The sequence below is a fragment of the Pezoporus wallicus genome, unplaced genomic scaffold, assembly GCF_028554395.1.
Source record: "Pezoporus wallicus isolate ANWC-B61680 ecotype Strahan unplaced genomic scaffold, APGP_CSIRO_Pwel_v1 contig_11493, whole genome shotgun sequence".
NCBI lineage: Eukaryota > Metazoa > Chordata > Aves > Psittaciformes > Psittacidae > Pezoporus > Pezoporus wallicus.
The window spans coordinates 385,382-408,087 of record NW_026635895.1 but is presented as its reverse complement, the minus strand read 5'-3'; the positions used below and the strand labels follow the sequence as shown (position 1 = coordinate 408,087).

At 44.5% G+C, this 22,706-nt stretch overlaps 1 protein-coding gene across 3 annotated transcripts in view; it reads right to left on the bottom strand.

The window, feature by feature from the left end:
* Positions 1–22,706, bottom strand: part of KCNH1 (potassium voltage-gated channel subfamily H member 1) — a 176,625-nt gene that overhangs the window by 73,694 nt on the left and 80,225 nt on the right. For all 3 annotated transcript variants that reach the window (XM_057398489.1, XM_057398488.1, XM_057398490.1), the window contains exons 8-9: positions 15,781–15,980; positions 11,993–12,245 (exon numbers count right to left, since the gene is read on the bottom strand). In XM_057398489.1, the coding sequence (XP_057254472.1) occupies positions 11,993–12,245; positions 15,781–15,980 (453 nt within the window). The remainder of the gene's footprint in view (positions 1–11,992; positions 12,246–15,780; positions 15,981–22,706) is intronic.

The following is a 22,706-nucleotide window of genomic DNA, read 5'->3' as shown; positions in this document are numbered from 1 at the left end:
ATTCATTTTATTGATTACAGCAGCCCTACAAAATTCTGTAAGAATAAACTACAATCAAAAGTGTTTCATGTGATAAGTCCCCTAAATACCAGCAAAGGTCTTCCTTTCTAACTTGAGAAAAGCAGCTTATTCTTGGTTCATGTTCCCTTCTGACCCCTTTCAAAGAGATTAAGAGGAAATGCTTTCCCCCTTTCTTCCTTTAACTGCCATGCAAAGGCTTTGTTTCTTACATCTCTCTTGTTTTCTTAATGTGACCAACAATTACTCGCTACTGGGCCAATAAAAGCATCCTGTCTAATACATCAGTGCAGGTCCAGGCTAGACAGAAACACTGGAATGCATCAGTATGAAAGGAAGTTTGCCCTAATTCGCTAGCTCAGTGCCAGGAAAAATCTGTCTTGATAACAGTATAGAAGAGCAGGCCTCACTCTGGTGGCTCTAATGCTCTTCAGGTGGCAAGAGGCTCAACAAAGTCCTTCACGAGTTGCGCATGTGTGCTCCTGTACAATGCAGCAGAGGCTCAAGGTAACAACAAAGCCCAAACTAAGAATCATAGAATAGTTTGGGTTGGAAAGGACCTTAAGATCATCCAGTTCCAACCCCCCTGTCATGGGCAGGGACACCTCCCACTGAACCATGTCGCCCAACTAAACCACGTCACCCAAGAAGACCTAGTTACGCCCCATCCCTGGCAGTGGTCAAGGCCAGGTTGGACGGGGTTCAGAGCAAGCTGCTCTAGTGGAAGGTGTCCCTGCCCATGGCATGGGGCTGGAACTGGATGAGCTTTAAGGTCCTTTCCAACCCAAGCCAGTCTCAGATTCCATCACCAAGATAATACTGACAAGGCAAGAATATTTATCTGTTCACAGTGGAATTAAGAAAACACGGCCATTTCCTTGCCACCTTCCCATGTGTCCACTCTGTGGGCTTGGGGCAGCCAGTGAAATCCCTGCTGAGGAACACTGCAATGAGGTCATTTGCATCAGTCTGGACAGTACAACCCAGGGAAAAAAGTGTCCAAAGCTGCTTGAGGAGCAGCCCCCAGTCAGGATTTCACCAGTTATACCCCAGCTCAGGCTGGGCACAACAGGGAGCGTTTAGGAGAAAGGTGCTCCTTTACAGAGCAATGGTCTTGGTTGGTTGTTTTCCAACATGTTAACATTCCAACAATGCTAACAAGATAAGAATACTCAGTTGTTACCTTGATAACGACCAAACTACACTACTCTGTTTTGAATGGTACGTTCCTCTTAAACCTCTGCTGTGTTATATCACCATTGCACATCACTTCTAAGCACAAAGAAATACATTCACAGTGTCTTCCGAGTTGTGGTAGGGATAGACGAGACGGTCTCTTGTCTTATAAGCAATACTTTGCCCAGAGCGATTCTCACAGCCAAAGCATCAAAATACATTAGTTTATCAACTTCTCCTGCGCCCTTTTAGGTTTAATTCCCTAAATAAATAGTCATGTGTGAAAGTCAAGACAACTATCTTGAGTCAAGGTGTAAAGAACTATCATGATCAGTTTAGTTCTGAACACTTTGAAGGGGCACAGACTGTATCTCCATTTTAAATGCATATGTATAGGGGGACAACCTGATCCGTTAGCATATGTTTTCTCCACCAAGTTAGGCAAAAGCACTGTAATAATATCCTTTCTTCCATCACTAGTGTCTTTATATGGTGCCAACATACAGGAATACTCCGAAGGTTGCGTATCACTAAGCACAGTGGTAGTTCAACAGCCTGGTGCAGTGAGCAACTTCTCATTTTAAAGGCAAGGACTTCTGACATTTGCAACCATTTAAACATACGCTTTTTCAGTAGATACGTTAAAAACGGCCTAAGAAAAAAACTTTAATGCACATAAATAGATCATCATCTACAAGGCTTTTAGAGAAACAAACACACAATATATTCAAAATTGCAATGAAACAATTTTTATGCACCATAAAAACTGATATGCTTCACTGGGTAAAAATGGATTGTTTGCCTTTGGAACAAATATGCTTTTACTCACAATCTTCCAGGCAATTAGCTAAACAACTCTTTTAATTACTGCTCTGCAATCCAGCAAGCATCCAAATGTGCCCTCACTGATGAGCAACAGTTAGAGCCAGTGGTGCAAGCACAAGGCACAGGAAGCCTAGCTTGTTTCTAAACAGATTTCTAACGTCTCCAGACAAGTTGCCCTACCTTAAAATGACAATAATTATTTTCCTGCCCCACAGTAACATGAAGAATGATTAGAACAATGCAAGTACAAACCCCACGGAGCTGCTTTGCCTACACAGGAAAACGACCTACAGCAGGAATTGGCTACATCTTCCTCTTTTTAAAACGTAATGCTGCTTTTCACATCAGACAGAAAGACACAGCTCAAGTGTCCTTCACCTGTGGCAGCATCCCCCCCTTCCCCTTGCTATTTGTAACTCCCCAAAACCTCCCCCCATCCCTGCAGTCTCCTGCTACCCCAGGGAACTGCTTCTCACTAGTGGCAAGGGCAGCACAGGAAGGAGTTACATGGTGCCAAACCAAGCTGAGAAAAGCAACACGTGAACCCAAGTCAGAGGCTTCTATTATTTAACAAAGAAATAAATCTAAACCAAGAAGTTGTGCTGTTTTCCATCATCAACAACGTGCTTCAAGTCAATCGGGTTAGGAGGCAGTGATCTAGTCAAAAATCAATCCTGTGTTCCAGTTTGGTTTGCAAAGCAAGGCACGTGGCCAAGCACCACACTGCTTTGTTTGTCAGGTGCATTTTCTAAATGATACATACCAAAATAGCAATCTCAGTTGTCAGATTCTGAAATAAAATTGTGGTTGACATTCACAGAAAAAAAAAAAAAAGGGGATAGAGGAAGGAGCAGTAGGAAGTCTTTATATAGCAAGCAGGAATTGCAATTCCACTCGGGAGTATCTGTACTGGATTAGAACAACTGCCCTCTTGTATGTGAGAAGGAACTTCAGTCCATCTCGCTTTGTTTATCTGTTCTCCATAAAGTGAGACCAGTCACTCAGGAAAAAAGAAGCAAAAGGAGAAAAAAGAGGGCAGATTGAGTGGGTGTTTATCAGAAGCATCCGCAACTGGAAGGCAAGAAGAGCAAAGGGAGACTTCTAAGCGTGCCAGAAGGTGGTTGGCAAAGAATAATGGCAGCATTAGGGAACCTGAAGCAAAAGCCTCTCTTCACATTTAACTCCAGGCTTTCTACATTTCACCTTACCTCTGAAGACAGCTCAAGAAGCTAGAGAAATGCAGATGGCCAGTTGGTTGTCAGTGCTTTGCAGTTTCATTCCCAGCTTGCAGAATTCCAAACATTTGCCAGGAACACTCTCTGTCAATCACACTTCAAGTGGATGATCTAAGCTTTTACCATCAATCATTTATATTCCCTGCTGGATTTGTGGGCTGAGGACCTATTCCACCATCAGCTCAGTAGGCTCTGGAAAGCCAAATGGTTTTCTGCCTTTCATGTTTGCTTGTTTGCTTTAATTATAACAAGTCCCCAAACCCTGACATATTTAAACACTGAAGAATTAGTTCATAAAACCAGCACCTTCTACTGCCATATTTATTCTTTCCCATTTTTTTTCTCCATATTACATTCGCTATTCATCTGATGAGTGAAGAGGATTTCTCTGTTCCCACTGCAAACTCAGCCTAAATCAGACAAAAGGTGAAGCCACATCCACTGTGTCCTGAGAACAGATCAGTAATAAAGATCTGATGATTGCTACTTAGCCAAGTGCTTTGCTGACTCTCTTTGAGAGAGAACCATGCTCACACATTGCCTTGATGTGCCTCTACCAGAACAACCCCTCGTTGTTTCACTCGTACAAACAGGAACCATTGAAGAGCTCTCAGACAAAAGATATTCCACCCTATGCTCAAAAACTGTGGAGGATTTTGGCTGATAACCCACTTAGCTCAGGTTTTGATTTTGGATGCCTGGGCAGTTTTGGTGTAGTATCAGCTGGCTGAGAAGATGAGGCTATGGATTCATGTGCCGTAGCTCTTCCAAGTCAGTATGGACTTCGGTGGGATTCACACGAACCCAGTGATGGATTTTCAGCACATCAGACAAAATAGTCATGTTTGAGTCATTCTCAAGTCAACAGTAAGAACTGCTACAGCAGCTGACACCAGAACCTAGCACAGGTCCCTTCTAGAACTGCCTTCATCAGCATAGAATCATGGAATGGTTTGGGTTGGAAAGGACCTTAAGGTCACCTAGTTTCAACCCCCTGACATTAGGAAGGGACACTTCACACTACACCGTGTCACCCAAGGCTCTGTCCAACCTGCCTTTGAACAGAGGCCAGGGAGAGAGCATTGACCACTTCTCTGGGCACCCTGTGCCAGCGCCTCAGCACCCTCACAGGGAAGAGCTTCTGCCTTAGATCTGACCTGAACTTGCCCCGTTTCAGTTTGAACCCATCACCCCCTGTCCTGTCGCTGCAGTCCCTGATGAAGAGTCCCTCTCCAGCATCCTTATAGCCCCCTTCAGACACTGAAGCTGCTCTGAGGTCTCCACGCAGCTTCTCTTCTCCAGGCTGAACAGCCCCAATGTTCTCAGCAGTGGGAGACACCAACTGCTGTAAAGGCAAGCACAGATTCTCTGTGTGTGACCAGTGACTGCTCGGTTAAAAGGCTGCTGAAAAACACAAACCACTTGGCCTGATTTTTCCCCTTACTTTTATTGATTTACTTATTTTCCTCCAGAACACATCTGAAAAGAACATGAAGATCTGAGGTTATTCCATGTCACAGGGTTCTGCCAACTGTATTCAAGTGTAACTCCACTAAGCACAGTGTATTTACCCCTCATGTTCAAAGCCAGTGATGCGAGACTCAGGTCAAACTCCCTCTGTGATCACCACACATCTATTTGGCTCCAACTGAAAACCTTTCCCTATCCTCCCTTCCCTCATCTCCTCCTTACCCAAGGTACACAATTCAAACTTCCCGTTTTACAGAGAGAAGGAAGATTCAGATAGAGGCACCAGAGCAAAACTATTGTTTCCCCTTGGTGCATTGTTTTAAGGCAACAGCTATCTGCCAGCCAGAAAAAGGAGAGCTACCATTTGGCATCAAGGTGAGGTTTTCAGCGTCCATCCCACAGATAAACTGCACATCTCAGTAGCCACTGGATAGCTGGAGTTTGGTCCTTTTGGCTTGCTGCTTTGGATTTTAAGATTTCTCAAGTGCAACCTGAGACACATAATGAGAAGGGAATGACCAACTGCACTGCAGAGAATATCCCATTTTTCATTAACCTGAGGTTTTAATCACTCTCACCCTCTAGTAAGACCTTAAGGGAAAGAAACCCAGAGTTATCAGTGCCGGGTAGAAACCAAAAGGAGCATTAATACCGATAATAAACTGCAACTGAACTGTCAGTGATGTGCCTGGTGCACAAGCAGAAACACAGTGTTAACTGTTCATGGCTTAAACCACAGCTCGGCAACATTGTGCAGACAGTTTAGTATACAGCTGAATCCATGCTCTCTGTTGAAGCACATTACAGATAAAAACAGCTATTTTAGAGCAGGGATGAGCAGCAACATGAATTAGTTACAGCTAAGATTTCTATTTTTATTCTAATTTATTTGCCTCTCTGAATAAGGCGTGGATTGTATTTCACTACTTGGCTTACTGTGATGAGTAGTTTTAGAATGTCAACTGGGCCCTAGCAGGCTTATTCAGAAAAAGCTGGGAGGCTTCCCAGCATCCCAATCATCTATCCCCATTCGCTTTTTTAATGGTTACTGTAAAAACACACTATAAATATGTGGTCAGACTGTACAAACTCAGAGGACACGGAAGTTTCCAGCTCAAATAACTAGTCACAACGGCATGTGAATTTATTTGCATTGCTTAAGTAATAGGGAACTCACAGCTCAATCTGTGCTGTCATTTCATGGGCAGTGCTTGCTCGCTGATCAAAACACTTCTATGAGAGGCCCCAACTGCAATACCCTCGGAGTTATTTCCCCACTGACTTAGAAGCAGGCTGTATGTCATAGCTATTGCTTGAAGCTCACATTAAAGGCTCAATGTTTGATTTTCTTTTACTTCGGACGAAAGGATTCACAAGAGTTTAAAACAGTGGATTTCACCTTCTGAAATACAGAAAGTAAATAATGTGAAAACCTCACAACGTTCATCGCCATAGCATACTCCGTTTGATTTAATATTTCTAGCAACTCCTTGAGGATGAATTTAACAATGGTTCGGGAACTTGGAGAAAACAAAGAAAAAAAAAAGTGTTATGTGAAGATTCATCTCTTTGATTATATTTTTAACAGGCTTTTTCAGTGAAGACAATTATTTTTCTTCCTCTAAACTTCTGAGACAGAAAACAAACCCTGCCCAAAACACAAATGAAAATTAACTCTGTTCAACTTCCTTCTTAAATTATCATTTCTGCCTCTTCATACCTCTGTTTGGAATACGCACTCCAACATAATGGCAAGCCTTCCTAATACAGCCCGAGGCATAAGGAACATGCTGGAACAGAGCTCCTCATCACCACATCCTAACTTCAGCTGCCAGTGTGGCGTGGATCGCTGCTGCCAGTAACCTGCCAGACTTGGGCGACATGGCCTAGTGTGAAGTGTCCCTGCCCATGGCAACGGGCTCGGAACTGCATGAGCCTAAGCTCCTTTCCAACCATTCTGTGGTTCTATGATCTCTGGAAGGGGGCTTCTTCCACGTGTGGTGCTGTCAGACTACTTGAAAGTACTGTGAGAGTCCGGCCATTGAGCTTGTCTCAAACACCCCTTACACTGCATCATGCAAGAGACAGGAAACTGAGCTTGTCTCCGGCATCATCTGCATCTGACCATGGGTGGCCTTGAGGGTAAATGAAGTAAATGAGGATGATGGCTCTAGATACTGCATAGACAGGGATTGTTCTGACCCCTTTGTTCAAGGCTGAATGCTTACCTCAAACTAACTTAGAAGATGGAGTCAAACAGCAGACACCAGGATATGAGGGACAACAAGCACCCAGAGGGCCCTTGGGGAACCTCAGCTCTGGAACTGCACAGGTGATCACTGAACTACACCCGTCATTATCACAGTAATGCCTCTCCACACCACACCTCACATGCAGATTATGGATAACACCCCAAAGAACGTGAACATAAAAGGGCAGGGCTCAGGTCAGATGGGGAGCTCCCACCACCACCAATACTCTGGGTAAAGAGGACCAACAAGATGTGCTGGATACACGGGTAGTGATACTTGTTCTCTTCGCCCTCTCTTTCTCTCCCTTTCTCTCTCTCCTCCTCTCTATTTTTCATTGAATATTGACTAAATCTAAGTAAAAACATGTGGCACAGGACTTGCTGATCCAGTTAAAGTGATCATTGCTGAGTTTATTATATCTAACCACACGCCTTGTCTTTTGTATTAATAAATCATAAAACTGACCGGTTGGTGGTGTTTCACCTTAACTCAGTACAAGGGTATCAGGAGCTTGGCTGCTGGTCCCGAGGGGAAGGAACTCATCCTAAATGACATTAGGCAAAGTTGCAGAAATTCACAACAATAAAACGTTAAACCACGGGGAAAAAACTCCCAACAATGTGAAGTGCCAAGAAGCTCACTGCTGAGGCCTCTGTTCACAGGGAATACCCCTGTTATTTCAGCAGGCATTAAGCAAGCGGTTTAAAAATCTCTTTCTCCCAACCCCTGCACAGTCTTAGACCATCTATACACAGCAGCGGACAGCAGCTTTGGTGATTCCTGCTTTTAATGCTCTACCAGAACTTACATGTAAAAAAAAAAAAGGCATGCCTGGCTGAAGTCTCAAAATAGGCAACTCCCGAGGCCAACCCATATTACGTTTTCTGGATACCTGGAGCACAGGAACAAGGAACAGTCTTTGCCCAACAATACCACGTGGAACAAACCTGTATTTCTCAAGAAAGAAACCTCTATTTCTCAAGTTTTAACGCTGCTCCTACATCCACCATGAAATTCAACCTTGGCATTAAGGTAGACCTCTTCGTGCCACTGTCTTTCAAAAAGTTTAGCTGGCTCTCCAGTTCTAATACTTGGGACACACATTGAGGAAACCAGACTTTTAAAACTGTTCCTTTAGTTGACGATCACTAAATCACAGAAATAAGCAACTTGTCCGACCTGCCTGTGTGTGTCGACCTGAAGCAACAAAAGCTTGAAACTATAAATAGAAAAAGCACAATAGACCTGCTGAAGATAAAGCTGGATTTTAATCTCCAGCATTCCTTTTGCAAAGCACTGCTGGTCACATTAGTCTTATTCAATAGCACAAACAATGCCGTGACGTTAACACCGTCTTTGAAAATAATAAGAAAACCCTAATGCCATCCATAATCCTGCCACCACTTCTTAAGCCTGAGAGCACAGCAGCTTGGCACTTTGAACACAGCAGGCCCTACATTTCAAACTCAGGTGAAAAATGAAGGGCACGAAGGTAAGTAAGCGTCGTGGTTTAAGCTTTCCAAAGACTTGGCATTCTGGGGAGACCTTACAGCAGCTTCCAGTACCTAAAGGGAGCCCAGAAGAAAGTTGGAGAGGGACTCCTTACAAGGGCCTGAGGGGACAGGCCAAGGGGAATGGCTTTAACCTGCCAGAGGGGAGACTGAGCTGAGCTCTTAGGCAGAAGCTCTTCCCTGGGAGGGTGCTGAGGCGCTGGCACAGGGTGCCCAGAGAAGCTGTGGCTGCCCCATCCCTGGCAGTGTTCAAGGCCAGGTTGGACACAGGGGCTTGGAGCAAGCTGCTCCAGTGGAAGGGGTCCCTGCCCGTGGCAGGGGTCAGAACTGGATGAGCTTTAAGGTCCCTTTCAACCCAAACCAGGCTGGGATTCTATGATTAAATAATAAAAGGCCCCAAACCACACAATTAAGTTCTGAAAATGGGGTTGTACACAAAGCAGTTTAGTTTAGGGAAACCTGAGCTAGCTCAGGTATGAGGGACAGTCTAAAGATAGCAGCCTGGGCCCTTAGCTTACCCAACATCTTCAAGTCTGCCGAGAAGCAATCTTCACACACAACTGCATGGAAGATGCAATGCTTTTCCACTGTGAACATCTAAGACAACACTTCTGCACTGCTCTTTTCCCTCCTTCGAAATAAACCATCCCTGTGGTGCAGATGCCCTTGCAGTTTGCACTGTCCTATCTGGATGCAAATCTGTCCCACAAAAAGCCAAATCAAACCTCTTGTGTCTGCATCGGAATGAAATGCTCATGGCTACATGAGTAAGCTAAAGCAATTGTAAAGAAAACAAACAATTATTCTTCTAACGTTCCTTTAAGACTGCAATTAGATCAAATTAAATCAGCAGGAATTTCTCCACACAAAGCAAACGGAGCATTTAATATCCTGCTGAAACAAAACACGGCACCCCAAGCTCTCCTACAGAATCATGTTCAAAGCACAGTCTCCAGTAAGAATAAACCATCTGTATTTCGGGCACATCCGATGTTCAGTTCCTTAGCTCACATGTGATCTTAAAAGTAAATCTGTGTGTATCCTCTGCACAATTCCCACCACCAACGTCCCCCCCCAAAGTGATATATTCCACTTTCCCCCGATGGGGAAGGCAGCAGCCAGGCTTAAGCTACAGATTCCTGCTCTTGACATTCTGCATACTTTGCTCTCATGCTTGTATCTACATTATGTTATTTCCCTCCAGCTTTGATAGAAGCAGAAGGAACAGCAACAGCAAACTTGTCTTTGTGGAGGCCAATGATATTCCTTCCTCACAGTAAATTACTGCCTTAATTTCCCTTTCCATCTCATTCACTTCCCCTGCCCTTTGTGGGGGCAGGAGTTGGACTCACAGGTCTCTTCCAAGCCCAGGAAACTCAATGATGCATTCTCTCTGCTAAACCAACAGTTTCTTCTTTTGAAAGTTTTTAGCTCAAATAAGGATAGCAAGAACATAGTAAGTGCAGAACAGCATAAACTATGTTAATCTTGGGATAAGCTAGCTTTTCTGGGGGGCTGTATTTTCTTTGCAACTAAACCTAATGGTAAATGTTACCTGTCTCCTCCATGGCTCAGCTTTGAAGATCACAGCGGTTCTCAAGCTTCGTGGTTTAATTGCTAAATAAAGACTTAAGAGCTCCCAGTCTGTAAGCAAATCGGCAAGCCTACCCTCCAGTCTTCCAGTCCATGCACACCGGGCCCCTTGCCGTGGTCAGTGAGACCACTTCAGCAGCTCGGAAGAACTCTCACAAGTAAAGCTCTGCTGCTCAGCCAGGCCCTCCAGGAGTCCTTAACTGCACATCTTGCAGCAGTGTGAACATTTAAGGACAAGACCCTGGCTTCCCCACTGCTACCGAGGAACAGCAGCCTCTCACCCTACTTCCAAAGGGTCTTCTCCTTCCTCTCTCCAGCTTTTTACTGGAGTGCTCTCCTAAATGTCAAAGCTTACCCCAATTTCAAGCAGAAAGGCTGGGAACCAACCTGGCTCCCAGAGCCTCTTGCCTCCTTCAGATCTCTCAGAGCAGAGGGATCTTCTGTTCCATCCTACGGAATCACAAACACATCCCGTTTCATTTGACTTTCCTCTCTGACTGCAGTAGTCACAAAGCCAGACAAATGACTCCAACTTCCAAAAAACTAAAGGTGTGGAGGGAAGGGGATCAACAGTTACTGCCCCAGAAGAACAACAATAACAAACTATTTCTATTCATTCAGACACCAATGGGTGAACTTCAGCTCTCTGTAGCTATCACTCTGCAGCAGCAGAGATTAGGATTTAAGTTTCCTTAGCAATGACTTCTCAAGGAATGTGGGCCAAGTGTTCATCTAAAGTGAGGATTATGATAAAACACAGAAGTTCCTGCTAAAGAGGAGGAGAAAATTAGGCTCTTTAAAGGACATTTTGAACAAATCTATTTCGGTGGTTTTTTACCCGTACTGATTAAAAAGAGCAGCAAGATGTTTTAAGGTTTTCTTCTTGTGATGGCCCCAGGAGGAGGTATTAATGGCATAAAAGGTGGCACAAACCGAGAGGCTTTATCATATAGCACTGAACAGCACAGGTGATTTCAGAACAGAAGAGAACCAGTTATCTCCTTTTCACCTTTTCAGTTTCTTGTGTGGCACAAAATAGGATGAACTTGATTCCCCAGGACAATAAATTTACCCTATGCTACACAGTCAATCCTGTACACAAGTAGCAAAAAACTGAACTCATTTTCCAGTAGACATTCCTCCTAGGAGAGCTACCTGTACGTGTTCAGAAAGAGGAAGATTACCAAGCTGTTTTGTTCCCTTTTTCCAGGCTGCTTTGAGTGACAGGTACTGGATTAAGCCACTGTGAGCATTTACTTTATCACATAAGGGTCTGACAGAATCAGATGATAAGTAACACCTCCTGAATGCTCCAGCCCCATGATTCATCTACACCTATTGCATTATCACACTCTTTTCTCCTAGCTCTGCCTCAGAATGTTGGTCACACCATCAGCTTCTTCTGAATGCCTCCACCCTGAAGCTGTCATTCCAAGCTAAGAAAAATCAACTCTAAATTATTATATTACTTTGACTTTAAAAGAGATAAATATTGTTTCAGCACGAGACACTAAATAAATCTGATTGGGAAGTTTTCAGCAAGTTGCATTATCACTGGGAGGGACACAGGGAAGCCAGGCACTTGGAAAAAAACCCCAGTTTTCTGAAGTTCTCAATGGAATTTCCAATGCAAAGAGATGTGGTGAGACAGGCAGAACCCCAATGACCAGGATTCCAATGCTCAAGTACAGTTTCCACTGACCAGGAGAAACAGGCTTGAAGGAATCTGGAATTGAGATGAATGCCCTTTGCATTTACCTATGTGGAACAGGAAGGACAATAACATACACCTCACCAGGCTGTGGCTGAAGCTTTCTAAAGAATGAGTTAGGTGCTAGAGTAGAAGAGGCTACAGAAATGCTCTACGCATCTGTATTTGTGCACAGTGCCTGTAATCAGCTGTGAAACTTACCCAATATAGCCACGACTTCATCATCCTGGATCACTTCCAAAGACCCCGAGACCACAAAGCAAAGGCTGTCGACGCTCTCGCCGGCGTGGTAGATCAGGTCCCCCGGGGCACAGTGCACTGTCTGGAATTCCATGGCAAGAGCCCGAAGGCACCCATCACTTGCCAGCCTGAAGGCTGGGTGCTCCTTGAACACTTTGCGGTTCAGATGCACGCAGATATCTGCTCTCATGTCCTTAGGGCATATCTGCAACACCTGAGAAGGAAATCGGGTCATTATTTCCTGTGCATGGCTTATATTTTACTACGCAGGGTTTAAGAACTACTTTCCTCCTTCTTGTAAAATATGTGATCTCAATCTGTCCGTTTGTTTTTATATTATTTATACAGATAAGCCCCAATACATGCTCTGCTTTCCATACCTGAAGGGAAAACAACGTTTTCATCTCAGCAACATGCTCTGCTGGATATTGAATTACTAGGAGAAGGCCTCAGGTTTTTAAGACAATAAAACACTGCACAGCAGTACAGAAAGTGGTGGAGAAAAGCTTCCGGAAGGATTGTTTCTAGAGGGTAGGTCACTCTTAATAGATACCATAAAAAGCCTGCGCAAATTACGTACTCCAAGCGAGAGAATATTGTATAGTGAACTGTAATCTCATATTCCTTCTGCAAAAAAAAAGGTTATTAGAAGTTTCATTAACTGCTAACACTGAGATTTGCAGGCATTCAAATTCACCCCTCAGTGGCAGTCGCTTTGTTCACACAAGAAAGGGACTTTAAGGTGTGTTGGGCAACTTCTGATCTCCCGAATGCAGTGCTCCTCAGGGCAATTCCTGACGTGTGCTCCTAAGGGTACACAGACTGACGCTTATAGCACAGCGGGTACCAGTCAGGGCCATTTCTGAAGGTTTTCAATGTAATCCACCAGACAGACGAGTGCACAGAATACAGAATTACCACTGCATGTACAGATTTAAAGTTCCTGGCAAAACCACTGGAAACACATTACCGTGAACAGGATTTGGGGATGATAAAACCCTTGGAGGGTAGCCTGTGATGAAGTACATCTCAGGACGCATTATCTGAGAACAACACTGAGTGCTACAAGTCCGCCTCATTTTTTTTTTCCTCAGTAATAACTATTCCATTCGATTAAGGAGGACTCTGGGTGAGCTTCAGAGTTACTCCCACACATTTTCCCGCATGGAAAGTGATGGCTGCTTCAATGCAAACGCTCCCAGAAAACACAGGAAGAACTAGGCTACACTTACACCTTGCAGTGGGGGTCTGTGCAAGACCTGAGCAGAGAACCAAGCTCATAACTCCGTGCATGGCACTGGTTCCAGATGCCCCACTTGCCGCTCCAAAGGCAAGTGACTCTGCCACCAAAATCATCATCTTTGGCTCACCTCCAAGCAGACCTGCTATTACAGGTATTACTGCTCAGATACATTTCTACAGCACTTAAGTGTAGGGCACTCATGGATGATCTCCCTTGGCTGCCCCACTGGGAACAGCAGTCAAACCTGCCAGTTCTCCCTTTTCCAGGCTCCCAGCAATGGCTTGAGGCAGGAAGAGCAGCATTTAACACGGAACAGGGGCAGTGGCCAGAACTGTCTTTGCAATTACCTCATTTACTCTGGCAAAAGAACCATTTTGTATCTGCAGATGCTTACCAAACTGTGCTACTGGAACGGCACGCGCACACTTCGCAGTTACTTGAATATCATGCACAAAAAGGGTTGTTGTAATAGAAATAGTAGCACGAAAATCCGAATGTTCAAGCAAGTATTTACACAAAACCCCCTTTGTTTCCCACTCTAAGGCAAAATTAACTCATTTTCCATTCTCCATTTAAAGAAGCTGTCGCTGGACTGAAAAATTAAATGGATTAGAGACGTTTGAGAATTACAAATGGTAGAAAACCACTTTTGTGGGAGGTAAGGAAGCATCTTCATGTATTCGTTTTAGACTCTTTCAGCAGCTCTTGGTTAAATTTTGGTATGCTGCTATTTTCCAGACTTACACACTTTGCTTCTAGCTGATTATTCACTCCTTGGCATGCCTGCAGTTAACAGTGAACTGACAAGTAACGTGGCCTACAAAAGAGTGTAGGCACTGAGTCTGTGCCAAGTTCACCTTTAGAGTATCTGCCTCATGTGTAGAAAGCTGCTCTGCATTACACAGCAGCACAATTACCACTGTTCTGCCCCAGCAGCAATTCATGATTTATTCATTGCATGACAACCTAGAAGTTATAGAGAGGCATCAAACCAAGAGAGCTCAAACCTGAGAGTTTCTGGATTGGCACAGCCATTAGTCACTTTTACATCTGCTAGCTTTTGTATGCAGATGAAAGTTGATTTCTTGGGTTTACAAGTCATCGCTCCCGGCAGTTCAGTTCTGCACACACCAGTTATTGAAAACAACATGGTATTAAGCTCTTTGATGTCCTTACAATCGGAGACTTTTTTGCCTGTTTATTAAGATAATTCTTAAAGGTGACACTGAATTGTGCTAGGTTTGGTTATCCTGCTGTCTCCAAAGGCATTCTCTTCAAGCACTTTTCTCCTTATCAGAAGTCAAGAATGAACTCTGAAGATATGTTTTACATAGCCATTTTTTCTCTTTGCTTTGTTAAAATGATGAGAGGAGCTTGTACTGGGGGATGAATGAAAGCGCAAGCATTCATTACACTATGTATCCTCAGATATTGCCTCTCCACCTTCCCCAAATGCGCCTACCTCAAACCCACAGGGCTGCACACAGGTATTCGGTGAGAACAGAGGCAGAGAAGCCTCAAATCAGCACTATCCAATACTAAAATACTATTTCTTTCTGAGAGCTAGTACGGCAGACAGTGCTTCCCACGATTATGGTCTAGAATCTAAAAGGCATTTAGGAAAGCAAACAGTATCCTGTGTACCCACTGGTCTCCAGAGAGCCCAAGTGCAAGGCCACATCTGCTCTACTCTTCCGTAACGATGCTTTAAAACTCGACAGAAATGAAACTGTTTGCTCTTTAACTACATCACCTACAGTACAGACTACTAAATGAAGCCTCTAACCAGAAGGCTGGTGACCAGAGCATTGGTATGGTTTCTGAATGAAGCACCCCATAAATCACATCTCTTTACAAGCGGTAAGAAAACCAGTATCTATCTCCACAGAAGCTGGCAAGTAATATGAAAGCAGCAAGTAGCTGCATTTGGTGTGGTGAAGGGCCATTTGTTATTTTAAAAGACACAGTGGGAACTGACTTCTAAATTCAATGAATTAGGACGGTAACATTTGCCTCACATAAGGCACATTTCACGTAATAAGCTGGGACAGTGATGACTCCCAGCTTTCATCGTTATCTTTACCTGCACACAGAGCATCACATTCTACAGAGACAAACCAGATTTTACTTTGCATCCAGGCCCAAAGAGCTGCAAACAATTTCACACAACAGAAACAGTATTTTTAACAAATCTCATTTGAAGAAATTCTGAGGTTGTGTTAGAATTTGGAACCTTCTTTGTTTACTGGAAAGCAAGCTCTTTGCTTCATCATTTTCGCACTATTTCAACCACATCACCAGAAAAACATAGATACTTCTACCACTAACATATGTCAGTATGACAGAACACTTGAAATGCTGTATTTGAAAGTTTAAAATTAAGGGAAGCTACTACTTGGAACTATTTAAAGAGTATTTGTCTTCTTTCCTAAGAAAGTACCTCCTGTTTATGTTCATGAAATGCTTTCAGGATGTGACCTCTTTCCTTGCAGTTTAATTTCCTTACCTTTTCAGTATCTATTCCTCTGGACATTGACCAGGTGGAAACGATGTAATCCATCACACGTTCACTCAGTCCTTTAGGGACCTGGTAGAGCTTTAGAAAGTCCCGGACGCTGTTCAGCATTTCATGGTATCTGTTGGTATTAGCATACATTTGCTGAAATATGGTTGTCACATTACCAAAAATGGTTGCATACAGAAGGGCTGTAAAAATAGAAGAAAAAAAAAAAACAAAAACAATGGCTATAATACATAGCAAGTTGTGCTGATCAGTCTGCGTTCCACTGTGCTTTAAGACTGGAGATGCCAGGCCCATGCAATAGCAGTTCTTTGTTACGGAGGCCTGATAAGCACAAGCTCCTACAGGTCACCCGCAGCACTACAAACCGAGGACCAACCACCCAGTTTTGGGATGGCAAGCCCTGCAACACAGAGCTCCTGAAACACAGCCCTTTGTCCACGAAACAACTCTGCAGTATCCTAAACCTTAGGAAACCACAATTTCTATTGTGACACAAGAATTTTAAGACAAATGGCTTGACGGCAAATACCTTAAAATTTCATCTCTGGTTTACAGCACCTGTGTTGGAATGCCATCCGTGACAGATTTCAAAGCTTTAAGTGCATTACCACAGTAGTAAGCCGAGTCATCATTACCCACCTCAGTGTGACAACAACAATGCATCAAAGCACAAGATGGAATATGTAATAAACAGCTACCACGGGTCAGTGATTTACAGATGTAAGCTTAACGATACATAAAAACTCACGTTACGTTTCCTATTTTTCAGGCAGAAAAAAGGCAAGGCCTGAGGCAAGAGCTGGAGCCCTCAAAGGCAGCCCACGGCACAGCCCTTCCGACTTCATTCCACACAGTCGTGAAGCCAGCTGGTTCATGGAGATGGGTTTAACGATAAACACGGGGAAGGAAAAAAGGCAGTCATTCCAGGTGTGGAGAGAAGCAGATGGAAACACACAGGAGTCGAGAAGATCCGCCTGCCGAAGCCCAAGACAGAACAGCAGCCTCAACGGTCATGTTTTGATGGCTTGCAGAAGCTGGGGCTCAGGCTCTTCCAGCCAGCCCAGCCTGGAATGAAAGGGAAGGACAGGAAGCCTCCAGGGGAGCCTTCCTCTGTAGTGAATTGGGTCAGTGACACGTGGGAGACCGGCTGTAGAGGAACAGTCTGAGTGCAGATGCACCAGTAACCACCAGTGAGTGCTAGGGCTTGCTGGCGAAGTTCTTCCTCTTTATCATTTCCTGTACCCCAAAACAAGCACCAAATAGGCAGCATCGTATCTCCTCCACTCGAGATGAAAATCAATACTTGAGGAATCATATTTATAAAAACTGGTATTTTCCCTTATCTAAATACCCCCTTTTTGCTCTTTATTTCCTTCCTCACCCCCTCTCTTTAAAAAGAAGAAAAAATCCTTCATCCCATTCATTCCTTTGAGAATGCAGCTGTTTCTTCAGGTCACTGTTATAAGCAGATACCTTTAAGCCAACTAAGATGCTTTAGGGCTTTATGATCAATGCGCAAATTAAACTGACAGGACTGTCTTTCCCCTGATCATTGAGAGATGCAATTTAAACTCAGACTTGCTCCAGGCTTTTACACTGCTGATTCTCTACAGGATTCCTTCCTGCAGCTGCCCGACTTCTTTCCAGGAGTGCCTGTAGAGACCAGCTCCCCCTTTTACCAACTACCCCTCTGCAGAGACAGGTGTAAAAATACAGAGAGAAATGTGTGAACTCAGTTTAAAAGAAGTGCAGAGTATGAACAGGGATACAGTGCCAGAAATGCGGAGATCAGTTCTCCGTTTAACCCTAACTTGTGCCTGAGCTAAACCATACCGGGAGGTCTGAAGAATGAAGAAATGCTTTCAAAACCTCCACTTTGACTATAAATGCCCCTTAATCCATTAATATTTTGTATTTGGACAGCATTACCTCTCCCTGTGTCCTGGTTTGCCTACATTCATTTTTTTACTAAAAAAAGAAGAAAAAAAAAATCCCCCAAATTGCAATACTTAATTTATCATCAGTTAACCACATTATTACTATTAAAGACACATTAAAGCCAAGAGTTTTTGCATCCTAATACTGGGTAGATCCATTAGCATATTAAAACATCAACCCCTTCTGCATCGAAATAGCTAGCTGTGTGCCTTTTCCTCCTTTCGGAGTACTGAAATGAACCCACTGCAGCCCCACAAGGAGTCTAACAACACACACGGGAAAGAAGGTGGGCAACTTATGACAGAGCAAAATCTCCAATACCTCCTCTCCATGAACGTGGAGATCCCTCAGAAGACAGACCCCACCCTGCCATTAATGCTCCTTCCTGCCAACCTTGTCCCCAGCAATGTTGGGACTGCATTTACAATGCAGCCCGTGCCACCCCATTAAAAGCACTGTTTAAATAACGGCAAAGATAAAAGCAGAGCCATTTCGATAGCCAATTACCCGCACAAGTGACTCATGAAGGTCAGACCCAGGTTGGAAAGGTCACCAAATCATCTGCTACTTTGAATGATGCAACAAAAACGAACGGAGAAATAAAGAGGAGTCAGTGTAGGCCTCAGCTAGCACAGTAAAAGAGCTGTGATCTGCTTTTGGAATTATAAGAAGAAGGATTTCTATCTGTAAGACTGAGAGTTTTGCAATTATCCCAATTACAGATGTAAGTGCTGCATGCAGTTCCTGAGATGAATCATCGGACTGATGATGACTTGTTCAAAATGCACTCATCCAAAGCCCTTGCATACAAAATGCGTGCATAAGAACAATACAGCAACAAGTGAGACCTACGGCAACTAGTGCACATCCTCTTACATCTTGTCCCCAAGACTTGCAATGCCTTCTAAACGAGAGCTGCCTTCGTTTTCACTTTGGGAAAGCTCATCCCGAAAGTCCGAAGTCTGCACGTAACCCCCACTTACCAACTGAAAACCCCAAACCAACACCTCTTACATACTTCAGGAGCAGCCTGCAAACGCTGTTCAAAGAGCAAGCACCTGGATTTACAAACAGCAGAGGATTTCAATGTATAATTGCCCTTTTGTTTTGCTAACAAGTCCCTCGTTTACAACACAACAAATGATTACAGCGGGCTGAGAGAAACGCACAGCCTCGCAAACCTGCTGCACTGGATCTCTTCTCACTGGCGCTGAATGAGGCACGAACGCTGCAACACAAACTCAGCGGCGGTTTTCAGGGAACACGCTGCGGGGCCGCGCACAATTAACACTGATCAGATAACAAGAAAAGCAGAAATTAATAAGTGTCTGCATTATAACGTAATTGCACGAGAAAAGCACAGGAGTTTTAAATCTGCAATTACAACAATGTAAGAGCTTGTAACTGCTTGAGATTAAGGGGTTTAAGTAGTGGTAATTACGTCTCATGTGGGGAGAGAGTATGCAGTTACATCCTGAACTGAGCATTACAGGCTGCAAGCAAACACCGAACCGAACAGGTCTCTCTCAACCAGAGATCGTTCGCACCACCCACCGCTTCTGATGGAATTGTTGTTGCAACTGAAAACCAAAGCATCTAAAGAAAGATTTAATTATCAGATATCTATGGAATGCTCTACAACAGCAGAGAACTTCAACAGCTTGTCGCATTTTCCACTGAGAGAGATACAGAGCTGCTTCATTTGCTGCTTCTCTAGGAAGCTTAGGATATTGCAATGTTTCTTATTCACAATGTTGTATTTGACTTTTCACAGAACGGTCTGGGTTGGAAAGGACCTTACAGCTCATCCAGTTCCCACCCCTGCCATGGGCAGGGGCACCTCACACTAGAGCAGCTTGCTCCAAGCCCCTGTGTCCAACCCGGCCTTGAGCACTGCCAGGGATGGGGCAGCCACAGCTTCTCTGGGCACCCTGTGCCAGCGCCTCAGCACCCTCACAGGGAAGAGCTTCTGCCTTAGATCCAAGCTGAACTTCCCCTGTTTCAGTCTGAACCCATCACCCCTTGTCCTATGGCTGCAGTGCCCGATGAAGAGTCCCTCTTCAGCATCCTTGTAGCTCCCTTCAGGTATTCTCTCTTATTAATACAATGTATACAGCTATCATTTCTTTTAGCGAGTGGGAAATAAATGGAATCAGCTTAGCCATAATCCAACAGGTAAACCACTATTATGCAGTTATGAATTCTCACAGTATGCTTACGTAACATTTTCATATGTTCTAAAACAAATGAGAATTGTTACTGTGCTCTTAGCACCTACATCAATTCCTCAATTTCATAATTTGGGGGAAAACAGCCATTTCTTTTAAGTAAAACTACATTCCCAGAAGAGCTCTCCCTCATGCTGTTCCTGCAGCTCTCCATTGTCCCAGACAGAACTGGCACACAGCTGCATCTCCCTCCTCTCTCACTCCACCAGCTTGTAATTTGCACCTCAGCTTAGGTACCCCACGAGCAAAAGCAAAGCAGTGATAATGGCAAAGATCAAAGAACTGGCACGCTACTACCAAGTGAACAAGCCTGAAAATCAGCTCAATGGCAAAGAACAAAGCAGAGAGCCTGAACAGAGCACGAGGGATGCGAGCACCGAGCTCTCATGTGGCAGAACCACTTCTAGAGTGAAAGATGAGAGACTGCAGCCAGATTTTCTTAAACTACGAATGTTCTCCCACTCCTCGTCACGCTTGCTGAAATCACCCTTCGGACAGCAGATGGGCCAGAGGGGACCACACTGCGCCCCAGCTACAATGGAAATGCCTCCCCTGCAGAAGGACAGGCCACCAGTAAGGACACATTTGATAAGGGCAGAGCAACAGAACACCAGAGACGCGGTATTTTTTTTCCTCTTCCCATCACCAAAAAAGCCAAGAACTGCAATGAAATCAGAGACATAAACAAGGGAACAGCTGCTCTAAGAAGCCACTTAAGCAACTACCAAGGACTAGAGTAGCAGAAACATCTGCGCACCTTAAAATAGGCTGTCTGCAGTGTGCAAAGGCAGAAAGGGAAGAGTTAAGAATGGCTCCCACTGCTTCTCCGCTCACACCCTTCCCGAACTCCACAAAACAAAAGCAAACTGCTACTACAGCAGCACAGACCCCCAGGCAAATAAATAACCTCCTGCTATCTCAGGGACTCCAAACGACTCGCATTTTGCCCCTTTAAGGCTTAGTATGGAAGAAGAGAGGTAAGTGCTGGCAAAACACCAAACCTTCCACAGATGCGGACCTCCAGCCTCCCCAGGGATGTTTCGGTGGGTTTTTATTTTGCTTCCATGTGGTAGCACCCACACAGCTGGCAGCAGCAACTGCAGGTGTTTTGGCTCCCAAGAATTTCACAAACCCGGGCATCCTGGGCAGCACAAATCTCTAACAGGTTTTGCTTTTGCCTTCAGCATGTTTGGGCTGAGATAAACAGCATGGGAACACACACAGGCCAAAACTGATCAGAGGAGCGATCCCAGCCAAAGTGAATAAAAGCCAACAAAACAAACTCCCAACGCAAACAGCTCTCTCTAAACTGGCAGTGAACGGCCAGCACCAGTCTGCGCTCTCTGAAAGGCTGCAGCTTGGATCCAAGAGCCTGCCTATAAAAGGGTGGATGAAGGCCCCCCCCCGCAATCTGTGCAAAGGAAGGGTGGCTATCGCCTCCAGGGCCAAGGCTCCTACAGCAGCACCTGACTGAACTAACACAATCCCACTAATGAACACTGCAAAGTACGGGTTTTGGCAAATTCAGATGTGTCCAAACAAGTAAAATGGCAAGAGTCACAAAACTCATCATGCGTTTTGAAAGCTAGGGTTTAGTATGACATTTACACTGAAAGGCATTAACAGTCATCTAGAGAGGGATTTAATGATAGCCACAGACTCCACTGCAGCCAAGATGCTTGTAGAAAAGCAGATTACTAAAATAATCAGATGTATAACAAGTACAAGAACTGGCCTGTGGGGACTTGGATGTGTCCTTGGTTGCAAAATTAAGGAATGAGAGTCTGGCTGTATACTACAGATGTGCTGTAAAGGGAAGCCCACAACCATGACACTGAAAGGAATAAAAGAGAAGAGCACCCTGGATTTGGAGAGACTTCAAGCTGGTACACTGAAACCTCTAACCACAAGTTTCTCTCACCTTCAGGAAACAGGGCTGCATGCTCTTACTCCAGAAACAAACAGCACCTGCAGACCAACAAGCTCATCTGACTCCACGCATTTAAACTTACTGAAGGTATCAGGATTTCTGCAAGGCCCTCTGCTTCCACTGACTGGGTTAGTCCCAGTGGGCTAACACCATTTACAACCAAAGGTGCATCATAAACTAGATATATGAACTGTAGAACGGTTTGGGTTGGAAGGCACCTTCAAAACTCCTCTACTCCAACCCCCTGCAATGAGCAGGGACATCTTCAACTCGATCGGGTTGCCCAGAACCGCATCCCACCTGGCCTGGAATGCCTCCAGGGATGGGGCATCCAGCACCTTCCTGGGCAGCCTGTGCCAGTGTTTCACCACCCTCTTGTAAAGAATTTTTTCCTCACATCCAGCCTGAATCTGCCTCTTTAAGTTTAAACCCATCACCCCTCGTCCTGTCACAGCAGGCCCTGCTTAAAAGCCTCTTCGCATCTTTCTCATAGGTCCTTCTTTAAAGGACTGAAAGGCTGCAATAAGGTCTCCCTGGAGGCTTCTTCGGGCTGAACAACTCCAACTGTTTCAGGCTGTCCTAAAGGAGAGGTGCTCCATCCCTCTGATCATTTCTGCAGCCCTTCTCCGGACCCTTTCTAACCGGTCCGTGTCCTTCTTGTACTGAGGACTCGAGTCCTCGAGACCTCCCTTGACCTGCTGGCCACGCTCCTCTTCATACATGAAGACATTTGTTCTGCCTCAACTTACACGTAAATTCTTACAACTGCCAGACAGCCAGGAGTAACTGCAAGCACAGTAATGCCTAGTAAT